We start from the raw sequence: 18233 nt of genomic DNA, 5'->3' as shown, positions 1-18233 counted from the left end.
CGTATATGCGCGCGCATATTTTCGTGTCACGTAACTTAATTCACGTTGTTCGCGAGTCACTGTCAATGTTTCGTGTTTGTTTTGTCAAATGAAAGTGAAAATCATGTGGAAAAAGTGATCTAGGCTTGTTTTTAATCGCTGAAGGCAGCTTCGCATCGTAACAGGTTAGAGCATACGTTTAATTTAGAAATATTGTTGCGTGATTGAACGACTTATTGCACGATTAACCTCTTCATTGTAAAATGCTGAAAAATGAATCATGAAACGATCAATGCATGATCACCATCTTTTGTATGAAAAAGCTTTACGAGTACAAGTTGAAAATCTGATAAATGAATTTGAAAAATATATCGTTTCGCTGACTCAGTATCTCGTTCGCGATAATGAAAATAGCAAACCGACGGGTAGGAGTTGTGTTTAGCGTAAAAAGAAGGGACAAAAGGGTGGTATCAAGAACGATGGAACGGTGACTCTCGAATAGAGAATATGACCCACTCGAGGGTGAAAAAAAGAAAGGACCCCATCGCGTTTTCATTCGTGGGGGCCAAAGGTCAATGCTTGCACGCACTCGACATCGCGAATCGTAAGAACGAGGCATAATGGCGTTCGAAAAGAAGGAAGGAATCAAAAAAGGAGACTTCGGCCGAGAGGGGGGGGGGGGGGGGGGCTGAAAGAGGGCAAGAACCCACGGCCCACTCGAAAACCCCGGTCATATTATGCCAAAGCCCGGTAGAATCTTGACTCGCGACGATATTTTTCAAGTGGCGAGAAACCAAGCTCTCCTCCTACCTCTCCCCTTCCTTCACCGAGCACCGATAATGCTGAAAGAAACATTTATGCGCGAACCCTCGAATGTTTTTCCAAAGCTTTATGCGGCTAAAGGGGCGTTCGTGGATGGTGCCGCCTCTTTCGAACGTTAAACGCTCGTCCCCCGTAATTTTCGTCCTGCGTTAATTGCACGGACGCTCGTTTGCCGATTTGACGCTAGTTCACCCTTTGTTTCGCATTTTTTTTTTTTTGTTCAACGCGTTTTAAAATAGTAATTGATCGAAAATCGAGTTCCGTTTTGAATGTCGGGTTGATTTGATCCTTCGGGAGGGTAGAAGCGATTATAGTAAAATGCAGGAAAACGTTATAAACGCTTTCATCGTCGGGGCAAATGTTTATTAAACATTACCCAGGAAATCTATAAATATTAGATTGGCAAACATTCCTTTTCTTTAACTTCTTTGCTGTACATCATGTAAACTGAAGATTTAATGTGCCCGCTCTGAAGGAGATACTCAATCCACAGGGCGTGCAAAGGGTGCATTTTCTTCTTTTAATTATACGAAACATAAAAACATGTAAAAGTGTCCTATCCATTTTATCCCAGACTGAACGTCCTCTACGCGTACTCGCGAATGATACGTGGTACCGGTGGCATCAGTCGCGGTTATTCATCCCGAAAGGGAAAAAGAGAAACGAAATTCTTAAAAGGGTCCCGGACGCGCAGAGACCATTAAAAGGTTTTTACATTCACGAACTCCTTTTCTCTTCCCCGGTCGAGGGTCAAGGGATGCGTTTTCCCCGAAAGAAGAGAACCGCCAGTGTCCACAGAGAGTGGCATCTCGCTGCTTCTCCCCCCATCCCCCCTTTTTACCTTTCTTTTCGCCTTCGCAACCCTTATTCACCGCACTGCAACCCCTCTATCCAAGAACCGTCTTCGGTGGTTTACGCACATCCACTGGCACCGCTGAAATTTCTATCCCTGCGTGTCGGTGATTGTCGGTGGAACCGACAGCCGAGGACTCGTGCATTCATCCGATGCACTTGATGCGGCCATTGCATCGGCCGACTTTTTTCGTGCAGTCGTTGCTACATGTCGGCTCTGAAAGGCTCTTCTCCTTGATGCGAGGCGGATATCCCGTAAATAACACGCACGAGGGTCCTCGTACAGGGAGAAACGTATCGTCGGACGAGGGACCAACGATCCCTCGGCGTTGCAAAGAAATTAGTGAGGAGGAAATAATAATAAAAAATAAAGAAACATCCCTTTCTGTCGTGTAAACGCTCGCGATACCTTAATATGGATACGCAACTGAGAATGTTATTATGATCGTGTGCATTGTACTTAAGAAGAGGTTGAAACATTCTTAACTGTAGAGCGAGCGGAAACGATGCTTTAATAATAGTTAGGTTCTTTCTAAATTCTTTCAAGATGCAACATAATTTTATGTGTGTAAAACAAATAGAAAATGAGAAAATGTGTTGGAAAGGCTTTCTTCTATTGTCAGGAAAATGAAAGAATATCGGGACGTAATGATGTTTCTTTCATCGAGGTACAGGCTCGAAAAGTCTTTAATCATTTGTTTCGAAAAGTTTTGTACGAATAAACTTGGGGGTGGAAAAGTCTCGGTGAATTTTAAGAATTGTTCTCGACTGTGCCACCTCAGGCTCCGTTTCGTTACTATTTCACGAATCTATACCGTATCGTCGGGTTGAAAAATCGCCGGCTGAGAATGCCGTCTTGCAACGTATCGGCACAAAAGTTGAATGCAATTTACCAACGTTCATTCGAGCGATTCTTCGGATTATGTTCAACACGATTCGAGCTCGTGGCTACGTTCTTGATTTTCAAAGGTCTTTCGCGGAGAGAGAGAGAAAAATATAATTCTTCGCGATATTGTTCCAAGGCACAACCGGCTTCCTCGAGGAAAGCTTCTCGCCGCGGAAGAAATTCGCCCGACCGATTGTCGTTTCGAGCGTCGCGGTGCTCGAGGAATAATTGTCGTGGCGGTAACAACGGCGCAGGAAGTTCAGCGAAGGAAAGTCGCGCGGGAATAAGGCGACCGGTATTGTTCGAAATGGGAAAGGCTTGTTTTTCGAGGCTCGGTACTAAAAGTGGGCCAAGAACAGGGCCGAATGCCATCGGCGACGACTTTTCGCGCGTTTCCGACCCCCCCACTTCTTCGAACGAAAACAATCGCACCGATGGCAAAGGGACTTATCGCTTGATAAATGTTGAACCCTTTATACCCTCGACAGAGAAAGGGTAACTAAGTGGTTTTCTTAATTATTTAGTTCAGAAGTTCCCTTTAGAACTTCGAAAGTTTAAGCATTAAACTCACTTTTTACGAGTTGTATGCACATCAAAGTCGTCTTTAGATTGTTCTAAACATCCCTTGCGCGAATATTGCCAATTCCTTCCCCTGGAAGCAGTTACACAACCTTGCTCCGTTTCATCTTAACGGGAAAGGTTGAATTCATCCATTAGCAAGGAAAAAGGGGTGACGGAAAGGGTGAGCACGTGGCGTCGTCTGTTCCCTATTTTTCAATCAATCTCACCCGCATCCAAGAGGTTTCCGGTTTTCCCAGCAAACGACGCGGAGGAACGCCTTTGTGCTCGAACGGATTCCGTGGCGCGGTTTCGCGATCACTCCAGCGACGTTTAATTAACTAATCATCGCAAGGAGAACGGAATCCCCCCTCCCCCGTTACGGTTTCTGATAACCTTCTGAATCCATCGTCACCGTAAGCGCAATCGTTTACAATCTAGCCATAAGTCGCGGCATATGTTGTTATTCGTGAATTCATCGTAACGTTTCGTGGCCCGTTCTTGAACCAAATGTCCGGGAATACCATCAGAATGGTATTCAGAATGAAGTGACAAGGTTTCACAAAGAACGATGCTTTAATAATGCAACCGAGTCGAGAGGAAACGAATTCGTTTCTCGTAACCACCCCCTCGAGGCTGCTTTCCTCGGTTGGCGCTCCTCGGGATGCCACTTTTCCATTTACGACAGCTACCTCGAGCACTCGACGTCCAGGCATTGCAAAACAGTTAAGTGCATTATATCATTCGAAGGAGAGCACTGCTGTGCCCCAAGTGGACATTGTTTCAACCCGTTCGACGCAAACAATGGCCGGAATCGAGTGCCGACTAGTACCTGGCTGTACATACGTTTGAAACACTTTTTTTTTTCTTGCCTACCAGTCAGCCTCGACAATGATCTCGTTAAAGAGCCCTGACCGGACCACTTTGACTACGATAATGCTTTTCTTTTCTGCCTCTTTCATTTTTTTTTTTTTCACTCACCCGTCTCGATTGTTTCTCGACCGAGTCGAGCCACGGTTTGTCAGTTTCCTCTTTTGACTTCCCTGGGACGTAAGTGTACTTATAGCAACGGACGTCAATCGAGGGGTTTCAATGTGAAGAGCAACTATGACTTTTGAATCAACTTTCGACGCGTATCCTGCGACGATTCGTTCGTTTATTTGATGTTTGCGAGTTTGAATCGTTACACGGTGAAAAGTTTTCGAAGAAATAAATCCAGAGAGGAATAGAAGCGTTCGAACAACCCTTATTCCTCTGCTTATTCGCGATACGTTTTCGGTTTCTCCCTCTTCGCGGAAGACCGTTTGAGAACGTGGAACCGTGACCGAAGGGTGGTCAAGAAGTCGGACCGGAAGCGGAGGGGTGAAAAGGGAATTCTCGCCCCGGAGGTTATCGGTACGCGAGAACGCATAAGAGTACGCGTATAATGTACACACGAGCTGAGCGAGTAAGGGCGGAAAGAAGAGAGAGAAAAGTGCGCACCCTACCGAGGAGACAGGCCAACAGAGCCAGCGGGGTTTCTTAGGGTGAAAAGAGTAAAAAGGTCCCCGCGCCGATACAATTGGCCTCTAAACAGAGGGTAGTTATAGCGAAACGCAATGCCCATTGGGGTGACGTGGTGAACGAAGAGAAGAGATCGTCTCTCTTGCTCGCTATTGCGCCCCATAATAGCAAAGGGTGGTCACCTTCTACGAAATCAGGGCGAGACTTTACAATGCACCGACCGAACGTGCATAGAAAAAAGAAATAATAATAGAAAAAAAAAAGAGTGTATACACGCGAGAAGGGTGCACGAGGAGAGGTGCCGTTTGACGAGAACCTGACGTCTCCTCTGCTGCTTCTTTCTCTCCTTTATTTTCCATTCTCTTTCCCTGCTGCACGGCTTTCAATGGTCGTCAGCTTCTCCAGTGTCGCGAAAGGAAATTCGAGGTTACGAATTTCGTCTCGGGACCTGCAGCTGGCGCGTTCTCCGTGCGAATCGCACCTCGCCCTTCCACCGATTTCGATCTTGATTCCCGATCGCTTTAGATTCATTCGATACCTGACACTCGATCGATCTCGCCTAGACCAAGAGGCTCGATGCGAATTCGAGCGAACGGTATCCATCTTACGCTGACATCGCGCGGCGGTTAGGGGTTGAAATGAGTTTCAAGGAACAATCACTCGATAGCTATAGTCGTTTCTTGTTCATTTTCGAGTGCTTTCGTTCGTTTCTTTTCTTCTTGGATCTTGGTGGAAATGATAGATAGAGGCGAATTAATGAAATTCATAGAGTCATTTATTACTTTGATTCGTCGATAATAATAAATATATGCACATATACGGTAAGAGACAATTGTTCCTTTCTGTTTCGTCGTTCTGTTCGGTCGCTTGGTGATTATCAGGATCATTCGATAATTGTAGAAACCAGTAGCTGTGATTCGGAAGAAAGGAGGGCTAATTTTTAAACGCTGATCCCTGTTCTGCTTGTATAAGAAAACTAAATAATTATAACGAAAGATTATTATTATATTTACTCGTGTCTGTCCCTTTATTTATCGAATGATCCCTCTATCCGGTGCTCGACAACAACGAGCATCATTTTTACAATAAAATTCGCTCCCGTGAATTCAATGAACATCGTTCGCGTTACACGATCGCTACCAACAAATAATAACAATTCATTCATGAAAAACAAAACGCAACGTACAAAGCGACGCGTCGACAAAATTTTTTCGCTCCTTTCTACGGACTAGCGTGTTTCACGAATCCTCGGACGACAACATCGACGAGTGTGCACAAATATTGTATATACATATAAATACATGTCGTGTGTGTGGGTGTGCAAAAACAAGACGAAGAAAGTATACAAGAGAAAAATCGAACAGCGAGAAACAGCGATGAAAAAGAAGAAACAAATCATTCGCTGGACACGATCGTTCTTCATAAATAATAATCCTATACACGGTGCAACAATTTCGCGTACGCGCTTCTTGTGTGCTCTAAACGTTAATGTTACAACAAGAGGTACGTGGCGACTTTAAAATCTACGAAAAAAACGACACGTACACGTGGATTGGTTGCTTTGAAATCGCGAACGCTCTCGCGTGAACGCGCGCGCTTGTTACGACGTAACGAAATCACAGTTAACGATTTGGTCCATTTACATTCGGACCACGGCGACGAAAATGCTTTTCGGAGAAGAGCTTAGTAAAATAGCGTTGCGAAATTATGAGCGAGAAACGCTTTGTGAAATTTCAACTTTGCTCGAAGAAAAATTTGAAAATGATTCTACTAATGATAACGAACCGAAAACAAAATTGCAAGCGCATCAAGCGAAATTCCTCAAAGCGTTTCCTGTTCGTCGCTTGAAATTCTACCTTCTGGGACAGACTTGAACGACCTCGCGAAAACACGAACTCGCGAAATCATGGTTAAATCGTGAACCTCGAGTAACGCGGGCCACTCGGACGATCCGCGGATTAAACGCAGAGAGTATCACATACGAGTTTGCTCGCCGGCGAGTGCTTACCATCCTTCGGAGGTGTTGGACGAAACACGATCGTTCGCTAAAAAGAAAAATCTCCAGAGGTGTCCCCGAAATTCGATCATCGATGTACTATCGTTCCTCGGAACGAGCGTTGTTCGCGCGTTTGTGGGCGATGCAAGACTTAACCCAGACCGAACGAGCCGTCCCACGACAACTATTCCGTTCCTTAACCTACGCCGATTGTATATTACGATCTATTTACATCCGTATAAACGATATATTAAAACGAACGGTTAACGATGCTCAAGAGCCAACAATTTCGCCCTGACTACGGCACGAACATCGTCCACGTAGGTGACACAAGCCAGCTCGAAATCAAAAGAGCGGAACAATGGATCGTAAGGCGGTTCGAATATTTTCTAAACCTCGACGACTTTTTCCGAGGCTGGCTCTATTGATCTCGATGACCAGGCGACAGGTAAAAGGCACATCCGCAATTAGAAAACATTATTTGAAAACAATACCCTCCACCTCCCGAAGGGAGAGGACCGGGTTCCTGTTCCACGGGGCAGCGCGTCGCACAATACAGCCCATTCAATAAAGCAAAACGAATCCGGTCCTAAACGGCTCTTTTGTTCCAACGCATTAATATGCTAATTCAATTATCCGCGTGGTTGCCGGCGAACCTTCCCCGAACGCCGCTTCGGTCGATTCGCAATCGGCCTGGGTCAACCTTGGAAATCTATCATACTTCCAACCGCCCCCTCGGAATTTGCCTAAAGAAACAACAAAGCGAAAAAGAATTCTCACGGTGAATGCCTCCTCTCTGTATCCGAATCCCTGTCGGCTCTCGAGCATCGCGATTATAAATACAATATCGTCGAGTTTCCCGCGCTTTAGAACGTACTTACACACGCTTGCGTGCGATTTTGAAAAAGTAAGCCTGCGCCCGCTGTTGCGTCCCACGGACGTGGTTCTCGATGCGCGTTTATCTATCAAACCCTGGACGAGACGCGTCTCGTTCCCTTTAGACGGATCTACGGGTCTAGAATATCACGGAGACCGGTCTGCGCAATTGTTCCAAGTCCAGCGTGGTCGACGTGGTCGGTGTGGACACCTGCTGATGGGACGACGGAATCGGAGTGGAGCCTGGGCTACTGCCCGGGCTGCTGGTGGTGGTTACGATGCTCCCAGAGCCGGTCGTCGACGAGGATGAGAACATGAGGGGTGGATGCGGCCCTGTCGCAGCCATCGTGTGATGTCCGGTAGGAAACAGTGGTCCCAGGTGAGACGCCGTCGTCGGATACGGCTTACCTGCTGTCGTCGGCGACGAGTAGAATCCGGAGTAGAAGCTACTGACCACAGCAGCCGCGGATGCCGCGTTGTTGTTCGCCGCGTCGGCAGCCGCTGCTGCAGCGGCCGCGGCAGAGGAGGTTGATCCGGTACCGCTGCTGCCGGCCACCAGCTTGCTCAGGTGGACGGCGTCGAAGGCGGAGCCGAAATACGGCGGTAGTGGCGGATAATCGAGCGGATGCGGATGGTGATGGTGATGAGAGACCGGGGCGGCAGGTGCGGCGAAGTATGGCGGCAAAGGGAAGCTGGGGAAACCACCTGGACTCATGGAACCTCCCTTGCCTGGCACCACGGACACCGGCACCTTTGGTTTCCTTCGTGGACGGTACTTGTAGTCAGGATGTTCCTTCATGTGCATGGCGCGCAGACGCTTCGCCTCGTCGATGAACGGCCTCTTCTCACTGTCGGACAGCAACTTCCACTCGGCACCCAGTCGTTTCGATATCTCTGAATTGTGCATCTTTGGATTATCCAAGGCGATCTTCTTCCTTTGGATCCGCGACCACACCATGAACGCGTTCATCGGCCTCTTGATGTGCTGCTCCTGCGACGACACTGATTGTTGATTTACGTTCATGTCCTGGCTCACGTGGTGCACCGAGTGCAGGTCCATGCCCGAGAGAAACCCGTAGCCGGGATGTTGTTGATGAGAGCTCATCATGGTCACAGCTGTGTGTATCGACGTATCGATTTTTATATAGTTTCACCCCGTCAAGCTTCTTCTATCTCAAACTTTTCACACACACGCGAGCGGACCTTCGTCGCGCTCGATGATCGTCTTTATCCTCGCGGGCATCCACTGATCAATCTTTTCTCGTCCTTCCTCGTTCGAAGGATCGCCGGAACGGAAGTAACACCGGATTCGAAGAGAAAAAAAAGAAAAAAACTGTTATTAACAATGAGCAACGAGATCGACTGGACGTTAGAGAGCGCGGCAAACAGTCGAACGTGCTCGAATGGAGTGCCGGTGTCGACTGAGCGTGGACTGTCTGTAGGACCGGTCCACGACCTGCTGGAGGGATCCATTCTTTCTCTCTCTTTCTCTCTTCCTTTTTCCCCGCTGGTTGTCCCTGTCTGGTTGGATTTCGAGGGCGGAACCGACGCAGCGCGTCGTACGCCGCGCCCACGAACCGACCCTCTTCACGCTATTCGTCCAAGTTGCTTCGGTGCACGCGTATATACCTTTTCTACCCTTTCTCCCCACTAAGTAACACCAGCACACCGAACCAGCAACAGCAACCCCTCTGTACCACATCGAACTAAGGAGGGCTGCTACTGCTGCTGCTGCTGATGCTGCTGCTGCTGCTGCCTCGGAGACCGCGAGCTGCAATTATTATTATCGATTACCTCGATACGATGAAGTACAAATAGCGTATAGGCTGCCCGTTATTGACTACTTCTGTTCCTCTACCGCTTTGCACGCCACCATCGGTGCGATTTCGCGCGATAATTGGTTACGTTCGCTCCCATCCCCTCAACCCTTCTGGTCCGTCGCGCCGTCTAGAGAACGCGAGGAGGATTCTTGGTCAACGAGCTCGAGGATCTTCCATTGAATTAAGTCCTTCTCTTGGATCTCCTTGCACCTGCGCTCTGCTGACCTCGATAGACCACAATTTCAATTGTTCCACAAGGGTGCGTGGAATGTTTGCTTGGGCTAGAGTCAGACTTTCAAGCAAAATAACTTGTTATTTTTACTTCTCTTTTTTACATGCACATTTCGAGTGTAATATTTTTTCGAAAAAAGGGTAACAATTTGTTATTGTTGCAACGAGCAGTTTCAGCGAAGTTCCTTTCTTTTTATTTGCAGCACTGAAATACACAGTTTTTCGAGTGCTTCCCATTTTTAGGCGCATTTATGCAACGAACTCGAAGCAATTCGATGAAAATACAATTTTCTTGTTGAATTTTTAATTCGACGGAATCAATTCTGTTGGAGACGAAATGATCTGACACGATTACGGGATGAATCATTAACACCGTTTCTCTGAAGGGGATGAGTGACTAATCCGAGGTCGTTTCGTCGAGTAATTAATCAGAATTCGCATTCGTTCGCGTCCTTCTTTTCTTCGTAGAAACAATGATGGGCTGAAATCTGCCGGTTCCTTTCCTGTGGGAAATCTCAGGAACAATGCAAAAAATCTCTCGACGACAGGCACTTGGATTAGAATGGAAAGCAACAGCGGAGAAAGGAGCGAGCGGTGCCCCTTTCCCAATCTCGACTCACCGCGCCCTCGGCTCCCAAAGGACATTCAGCAATGCGAACGAATAAAAGCTCTCTCTATATCTTTCTCTCTACCTCTCTTCGTTGCTTGAACTGCATTAGTCGTTTATCCTTTTGTGTCGCGAAGGCGCGTACGCCTCGCCGCGGTGTCTCCTTACTTCGATTTCCAAATAATCGATTAAGCTTCCTGCGTTTTCGAACGGAATGCCATGCCTCGTCGTTTGACTAGCAATAGACGTTCCGTACACTGCACGCGCTAATATTTCTGTAATTTCCCAGAATTGTTTATCGAATTAACAAAACCACTCCTTTCACTTTAGACGGGTGAAGTTTTCATAACGCCGAAAAGGATTAAGGATAATTCCTTGATATAATTTTAAATTGAATTTTTAAATAGATATCGTATAATGGCGGCGATCTATGGAATAAAATATCCTGGTTGAACAAAAGCCCGTTATCAAAATCTCTTCCCATTTAAAAAAATTCGTCTATGGCGTACGTCGAAGCCGAGGGGGTGAGAGCGTAGCCAATAAGAGAACGGTAAACAGAGGGAGGAAACGATTAGAGCGCGAAAAAAGAGGGAAAAAATGTGGAGCCGGACTCTTGCCGGGTAGGAGAGAAAAAAAAAATCCCGTCGACGGATGGTCGCCATTCCGTCAGGTCGGATTCTGCGAAATACGTGCACGTCCGAGCGGGCGCACACAAGTCGCGCGGGCTACGAATACACCCCTACTTCTCTATGCAGTTGGGTGCAAATTGGTATTGAAAAATCTCGAAGTCAATTAAAACTCGAGATACAAAGGATTTGGCGAGACAAAATACCAATTATCTCGTGTCCTCCTCCTCCTCCTACGTCGTCCCTTCGACTCCTACCGAGGGGTGCCACGGATTGGGCGGTGGGCGAACCGGGCGACTAGCTCGGGGGATGGCGACGGAGGGACTGAGGACGCTTACAAGAACTCAATTCCATTAAGCATTGAACTGAGTAAAACGAGGCAGCTCCGTGTGAATGGACATCTACACTATTGCTCAAAAGTATTTACCCATCTTTGAAAGTGAATTATTACTAAGCATTGCAAAATTAATTTAGAGCAGCATTGTTTTCTTATACCTTCTTGAATGATATTTAAAATATTTATTAAACATTTATTTAATGTACCAAAGTCTAGTTACCGAGGTAATACTTTGAACCTTCAAGGCATCAAAGGTGTTGCTATCAATAATCAATAAGTTCCATTGATAATATCGTCAAGATATCATTAATGTTACTAAGAGTAACGGTTGCTTTATCGAATAAATGAAATATAACGCGTAAAGGAGGAAGAATCAGAAGCGTATTAGGTGAGTAGAAAAAAGTAGGGATGGATAAATACTTTTGAGGGTTAGTGTATATAACGTAGTTCGCATCTCGGTTATCTACCTAATAAAGGTCCGACTGCTGCCCCTCCGTACCTCGTCTCTCCGAGCCCCGCTACGACATAAAGCATATGCCAGTGGAGGTGTCTACGAGACAATCCCTCGGGATGACAATGCTTATCTCACGTATGAATGCCAGCGATGCTTCCTAGGTAATTTAAGTATAGACCCCCTCTTTCTCTTCGCGCGATAGATACACCCCAATCGTGGCAACCTTCCTTTTCACTCATCTCGCGATCCACGAGGTCGCGGCATATCTTCGCGTTTGCACGTATGAAAACCCGTTGTCCTCGTTTAATGATTGCCATTAGCGACGAAATCTTTTCGCAGCCCTCGTCCTCTTCCGCAAAACCGACCGCCACCCTACCCCGGTTACTGTGAATTTCGAATGGCTCGGTGAAATCTGTCTGGGGACTCTGTGTCGACGTTTTTGTGCCCTATCGAGATATTGCCAAGGTCGATCTCAATGGAAATGCCGCGAGAATCGTGGGGAACCGAACAATAACCAGCTTTGTTTCACCGGAGATTACGATTTCGAGAGTGCAAGCTCGCGAATACTTTTTCGCATCGCTCGCGGCTCATTTTTCTTCCTAGTTTCCTTTCATCCTCTATTTCGACCTCCATTTGCCCTACGATCTTTACTGGAGCATCCTAATGAAAAAGAAGATCAAATGAGATATACATAATTCCACCGATCTTCCGTCTTTCATTATAGAACGTACTCGATAAGCGTACACGCTTGCGGTCGAACAGTATGACCGATTAATTAACGCCCGAACAATTAGTCAAACGCGTAACGTTAATTGATTGCCTATGCTATAGACGAACGTTGAAATCAATTCATCGTGCAACGATCAAACCATTTGATGGTGAAACTTTGACGAACTTTAACTATACCTACTGGAAGATCTCGGAATTAAATGTTATATACGGTACACACACTCGATTCAAAATTTCCGAAATAAAATTATAAGATAATACTGCATCATTGAAAAAGAATCGGAGAACAATTACCAATTGAACGTCATTCAATTACTAAACAAGCCGGGAAAGCCAGTCTCATCCGAAAAGCGGATCCCGGTTGCACGAAGGATCTTCCCCCTTCGAGATCCCGTGTCTCGTATGGGTCGGTTCTCGTTCAGGTGGCAAAATCCCGGCTAATTAGTAATCATCCTCCTCTGTTAAATCCGCAGGTGCTCGGCGTATCCAGCCGGCACACCGAGCGTGTAATTCGGATGCGACGGATTATCTGCGAGACGTTTCGACGTTGATCCTGCAAATTAAGTCGACTGCTCGACGCGAACGAGCTAGCAGAGGCAACCTCCTCGTCGACATCGGAGGACTAGGGAGAGGAAGGGATCGGTAGAGAAGGGGTGGTTTGTCCTGGAAGCAGGTGGGGCAGAACGGAACGTAATCGCAATGTGCTTTGGGTGATTATAGGCAATCGTAAAAGTACCAGAAAGCGACGTGGTAAGAGGGAAGAAGATAGAGTTAGGGGCGGTAGAAAGGACGAGGGGGTGGACGAGGGATACACGGGCCCATGACGGTGCCACGTCGCCACCCCGACGTACACGCTCGAACGCGTTGCGTAATTAGCGACTGCCTCTCCGGTTTTGTGGGTGGATGAGGGGGGTCGTTGGGCGGCCTGGATGCCGAGGGTGAAGTAGGTGCACTGTTACCGTGCGTCGGGATTGGGGCACCCCCTGAAGAACACGTTCGAATAACCGGCGACCGGGCTGAAGCCCATCGCCATGCGTGAGCACACGTGCCATGTACTGGGTGGTTCTTCGTGTAAGATGCTAACTTTTCCAACGATTGTTTATTCGTTATTCAACCCTTTCGATGCTACGGACGATTAAATGCGTCTAGTAATTATAGTAAGCACACACAAACAGTTTTCAATATCGAGACGAGCCAAAAATGATAGAGTGCTCGTTAGAAATATTTCACAGCGAGACGGTTAATCTTCTATACAATCGTGTAACTTTGATGCAACATATAAATTCGGTATCGAACGATGTATCGAACAATTCGGTTCACCTTGTGTACGAGCCGCAGATTCGGTCGCGGTAGCTCGGCACTGCTTGAATCACTGCGTCGCGTCGTCTCGCAGCTACTTCGAGGAAGCCTCTCATACAAACGGCTCGTAACGATCAATTATCGAGCATAACGCACGACTGGGAATCATCACAAAGCCGCGAGCGGATTTTACTACGTAAACACCACCGTCTTGGAGGGCTTGATTATCGCGTTACTCGGTCGCAGATCTGATTTTCTCGAGGAGCGAAACGCGAACGAGAGGGGCTAGAGGGGGGCGAATTATGCGGTTCGTGGTGTCGACACTAATCCCTGTCGAAACACCCCCGTATCAGGCGACGAATCGACGAGCTGCCGGAGGTGGTGAGAGGGGTCCACATAGACCGACGTAGACGCAATTAATGCAGAAACCAGCCGCGGACGTCGAGGGAGTTTCGACGAGGGCATCGAAGCTATGCCGTGAGACGTAATGACTAATTGAGATTGGAAAAGAGAAGTGAATAATACGATCCGGGTGGTCACGGTAAAACGCACTTTTTCCTTCCTCCTTCATCCTTTCGTTCCCTATCCCTCCACTCTTCTCTTCGCTCCTCTAACCCTTTCTCGTGTCGATTACAAAGGATCTCTCGCCTGCAGGCACACCAATGGAATTACCGGCTGCGCGATAGCGTTCGCAGCCTCCGATAGGATCACTGGCTCGATTTTAATGCAATCAAAAATTTATCGACACCTAAGTATCTCGAATAAACGGATTTATCAACTTCCTTCGTTTATTTTTCTCTTACGAGCGATAGCGAGAAAGTATTAGAAATCTTAAGACTCTGTAATCCCCGTTATTCCTATAACAAATTTATAATTACACTTTTAACGTTAAAGGAATTTCATTACAAAAGAAAACCTTTACCCCCGTTACAAATCTCAAAGAACCCCGGTACCATTCAACAAACCCTTTCTGAAGCTTCAAAAAAAAATCCACCCCGAGTCCAAACTCGACCAAAGTTCTTTTACTCTTCGCAACAACAAGTTCAGCTTTTCGCGAGCAATAAACCAAGACCCGCGTTTCAGTCGCTTACAAGACGCATTCATCAGCATTCACGAAGACAATTCCGCCGCGTGTTGTGACACGATTTGTCACGATATCGCGGCAACGGTTCGCAGCATCGATATTGTGCTACGTACAATCCGCATCCAAGAGTGAAACAACGAAGCTCTGGCAAGCAAGTAAGGCAGGCAGGAAGGAAGGAAGGAAGGAAGGAAGGAAGGAAGGAAGGAAGGAAGGAAGGAAGGAAGGAAGGTAGGAAGGAAGGAAGGAAGGAAGGAAGGATGGAAAGCAAAAGGAAAGGAACTGCGAGAAAGGGTAAAGCAGGCGAGTAACCAAGCCAGGAGGATACCTCTCACAAGGCAGCCAGAGTCGCGCGAGTGTTCTCCATTCGTCGCCGCTCAGCTCGTCGACATTAAGATAATTACTTTCCAGCAGGACGTGCGCGCTTATTGTTGCCGTTACCGCGGCAGAATGGCATTATGCATTGTCGAGAAGAAAGCTACGGGGTGTGTGTGTGTGTGTAGTTGGAGGGGGTTGACGTAGCGCGAGGTGCGACAGCAGCAAGCAACGGTAGGGGTGGGTGGGGTGCACCCACTCGTTGGTACAGTGGTTGCCAAAAGTTTCCGGCTAAACCAACGATTCATTTATTTATTTATAAGAAACAATCCTATAACGCGTAACAAAAAGAACGCGAGAAAACTAATTAGCGAATTTCTTAATGAGGTTGATGCAATCAAGGGGTTAGACCACCTTGATCAGTTCAAAATTACTGCGTCTTGGTAAATTTATTTCTAAACGATAGAAATATTTCTTTTAATCGAAATTGCTCAAAGATACTTGCAATTAGTGGAATGAATTATCGTCATTGGAGACTGATTTTTTAATAATCTGGTGAAAAACGGTTGATCAGAAACTTTTGGAAGTCACTGTATACCTTAGCCCGTGGGTGGAGCATTATTCCGTCAGTTCCATGTTTCGCCATTGAAACTAGCGGGAGCTTGCTTTCCTCGAGGAACACTGTCGTCAGAGGGTGGGCATCCATCGATGTATCCAACAGCTTTCTCCCGGCCCGACGCCATTAATGTAATTATTTCCAGCGAGTGTTTCACAGCCTCGAAACGTTTCGCGGGAATTGAGACTGATCAGCCGGGCCTGCTGGCAGAAAGAAAATCCACGTTCTCAAGGGATACCCTTCGCGGTTCTCCCGTTTTCCTTCCACCCTTCGCCCATTGCTCGCTCGTTCCTCTTCTACAGGATCGCTCGTCACAGCGGCGACGAAGCGTTAAAACGAGACACGCTTGTCGGATTTGTGTCGCTCGCTTGCAACCGCGATAATACCCTGATTTCTTGTAATGGCTTTTGCTCGCGGTCCGTTGCCTTCCGATTCTTATCTCGGCTGTTTCAAACTTGACAGAGAATTAACAAACTTTATACTTAATTGTACTATGAGAGAATGGAAGAAAATTGCAAATCTCCCTTTTGAAAATCGACAGTTCGTTGTGTATGTACACTCAATTTCATTTTTCCACGCGAAGTTGGCCCCCCAATTTCGAACAGGTATGTCGAAATTTCGTAACCTCTTTGGCGGAAAAATTCTCGTGTAAACAGGTTCGGTGAATGGTGATTTGAAACCGGAAATTCGGTGAGATAGACATGCAAGGAAGGTAAATTCAGCGTGAAGAATTAAATCGTTCGGAAAAGGGGAGTGGGGTAAATTTCTTGTTCACGTTGCATCATGTCCGCGGCGGATACCTTCATCGAGGAGGATGGTTTTGGATTTGTACCCAGGCCGATTCACGACGAACAGAATAAACCGTACGAAATCGTTAGAAGGTATATTGCTGTTCGATATCACAGAGAAAGAAAAGTAAATATTTCCTTTAGTACTTTCTTCAATCGTTTTGTTACACGCTTGATCAGATATACAATGACCAATAAACACAAAGCATCGGTGCAATTGATATCTTGGGGTGCTGGTATTCAATCGATCAAGATTCCGAATAAACTAGGAATTCTGGGCGACGTTGTCTTAGGATTCGACGACATGAATGGTAAAAAGAAATTTTTTTATCTGAACGGGGTGTCTATCCTGGTCTCGAGGATTCTTGAACATTCATGAAAATATAATCAGGTTATTTGGAGCACAGGTACATAGGAAGCATAATCGGTCGGGTGGTGAATCGAATTTCGAATGGTATAGTGAACGTCGAAAACAAGGTTTACTCGTTATCGATCAACGACAAGGATTGTGCTACTCATTTGAACGGTGGTTTTGAAGGCTTCGACAATGTTAATTGGAATTCTTACATAATGAACAAACACGTGGTGCGAAAACGATTAAGTACTCGTATTTCGGTACCTAAGATGGTTACATATTTTTTCAAATATTGTTTCGAGTAGGTGATGTCTCATTTAAGTCCAGCAAACAGCGAAGGATATCCAGGAAATATGCTAACGCAAATTAAATACTCTTGGACGGATGATAATCAGCTTCACATTAACATACGAGCGACAGCTACTAAATCAACACCTGCTAATATCACTGCTAATTGCTTGATGAATCTCGCTGGCCACGTAATCATTTACCAACGATTTCCATAAGGAAAAAAAATAAAATTCAAAATAATTATTTTAATTGAGTATCCTTTGTATCTGTTACAGGCGACTGGACCAAATGAAATGAAGAAACACCTGGTGTCGATGAACGCAGGAAGTTGGACCTTCGCGGACATCAAAGCCAACTATTTGCCGACAGGTGCTATACATCCGGTTGATCGTACAGTTTACGATCTACGTTTACCGACACGGTTAACCAGGAGGCAGCTTTACAACGTACCAGGGGGTGGTTACAACCAGAACCTCTGCATAACCAGTCCCAGTTGTTGGGTCTATCGATTCCATGCAAGGTATGTGAAAATTAGATATTTCTGAAATTTCGAATTTCAATGAAAATAGATGTTTACGTTGAAAAATGTTACATCGTCAATTTTATAAGGGGTTGATAATTATTTTTTATATCGGCTATGGTTCTCCCAAATTTCCATCCAGAATTCTGCATCCCGATTCGGGAAGAACTTTAGAGATATATTCGAATCAACCAGGCTTGCAATTTTACACTGGAAATGATCTACCAGACCCCGATCGCGTTTATCCCCCTGATTTCGAGGATTATTGTAACATCGAGGACGAAGTTAGACAATTAAAATATTTGATCAATTAGGATTTTTAAAGGTTCAGAAATGTCGAATAAAATGCATTACAGATACCGGAAATGTACGAAGAACAAAAAGAAATTTGGGGTAAGGATGGTGTTCGGTATCGAAGACACGGTGGATTCGTTATGTCACCCCAGAACTACCCCAATGCAATTAACATAAGCAATTTTCCTTGCTGCATACTTTACCCCGGTGAAGTTTATGCTCACGATATGACTTATAAATTTGGTTTATTGTCTGGGAAATAAATAAAAACTTCAGACTCGTTAATTAAAAAAAAAAAGAAAAAAAAAACAATATAAAACTAATTACTGTGCTCGTTATTCAGAGAGCTTGTATTTTATTTCACGCATCAATTTGCTGTTTCTTAATTTATTCATGGT

The 18233-nt window shown here is 45.9% G+C and overlaps 2 protein-coding genes across 2 annotated transcripts; one reads left to right on the top strand and one right to left on the bottom strand.

The window, feature by feature from the left end:
* Positions 1–7383: 7383 nt before the first annotated feature.
* On the bottom strand, positions 7384–8876 carry LOC114872398 (transcription factor Sox-21-B-like). Its single transcript, XM_029179547.2, has one exon. The coding sequence runs from the start codon at positions 8578–8580 to the stop codon at positions 7612–7614; it is 969 nt and encodes a 322-aa protein (XP_029035380.1). The 5' UTR covers positions 8581–8876; the 3' UTR covers positions 7384–7611.
* Positions 8877–16370: 7494 nt separating this feature from the next.
* On the top strand, positions 16371–18165 carry LOC114872399 (galactose mutarotase-like). Its single transcript, XM_046287789.1, has 7 exons — positions 16371–16468; positions 16556–16686; positions 16767–16990; positions 17036–17209; positions 17297–17541; positions 17684–17825; positions 17898–18165. Exons 1-7 carry the CDS (start codon positions 16371–16373, stop codon positions 18096–18098), a joined length of 1215 nt encoding a protein of 404 aa, XP_046143745.1. The 3' UTR covers positions 18099–18165.
* The last annotated feature ends 68 nt before the right edge of the window (positions 18166–18233 follow it).

The sequence above is a fragment of the Osmia bicornis genome, chromosome 11 (genome assembly GCF_907164935.1).
Source record: "Osmia bicornis bicornis chromosome 11, iOsmBic2.1, whole genome shotgun sequence".
Taxonomy (NCBI): Eukaryota; Metazoa; Arthropoda; class Insecta; order Hymenoptera; family Megachilidae; genus Osmia; species Osmia bicornis.
The sequence above is the reverse complement of the archived record's forward strand: the minus strand, read 5'-3'. Positions and strand labels throughout refer to the sequence as shown.

Coding starts and splice junctions, on each gene's coding strand:
- LOC114872398 (XM_029179547.2), bottom strand. CDS start 8,580: ATGATGAGCTCTCATCAACAACATCCCGGCTACGGGTTTCTCTCGGGC.
- LOC114872399 (XM_046287789.1), top strand. CDS start 16,371: ATGTCCGCGGCGGATACCTTCATCGAGGAGGATGGTTTTGGATTTGTA. Junction 16,687..16,766: donor AGGATTCGACGACATGAATG/GTAAAAAGAAAT, acceptor AAATATAATCAG/GTTATTTGGAGCACAGGTAC. Junction 17,826..17,897: donor ATTGTAACATCGAGGACGAA/GTTAGACAATTA, acceptor AATGCATTACAG/ATACCGGAAATGTACGAAGA.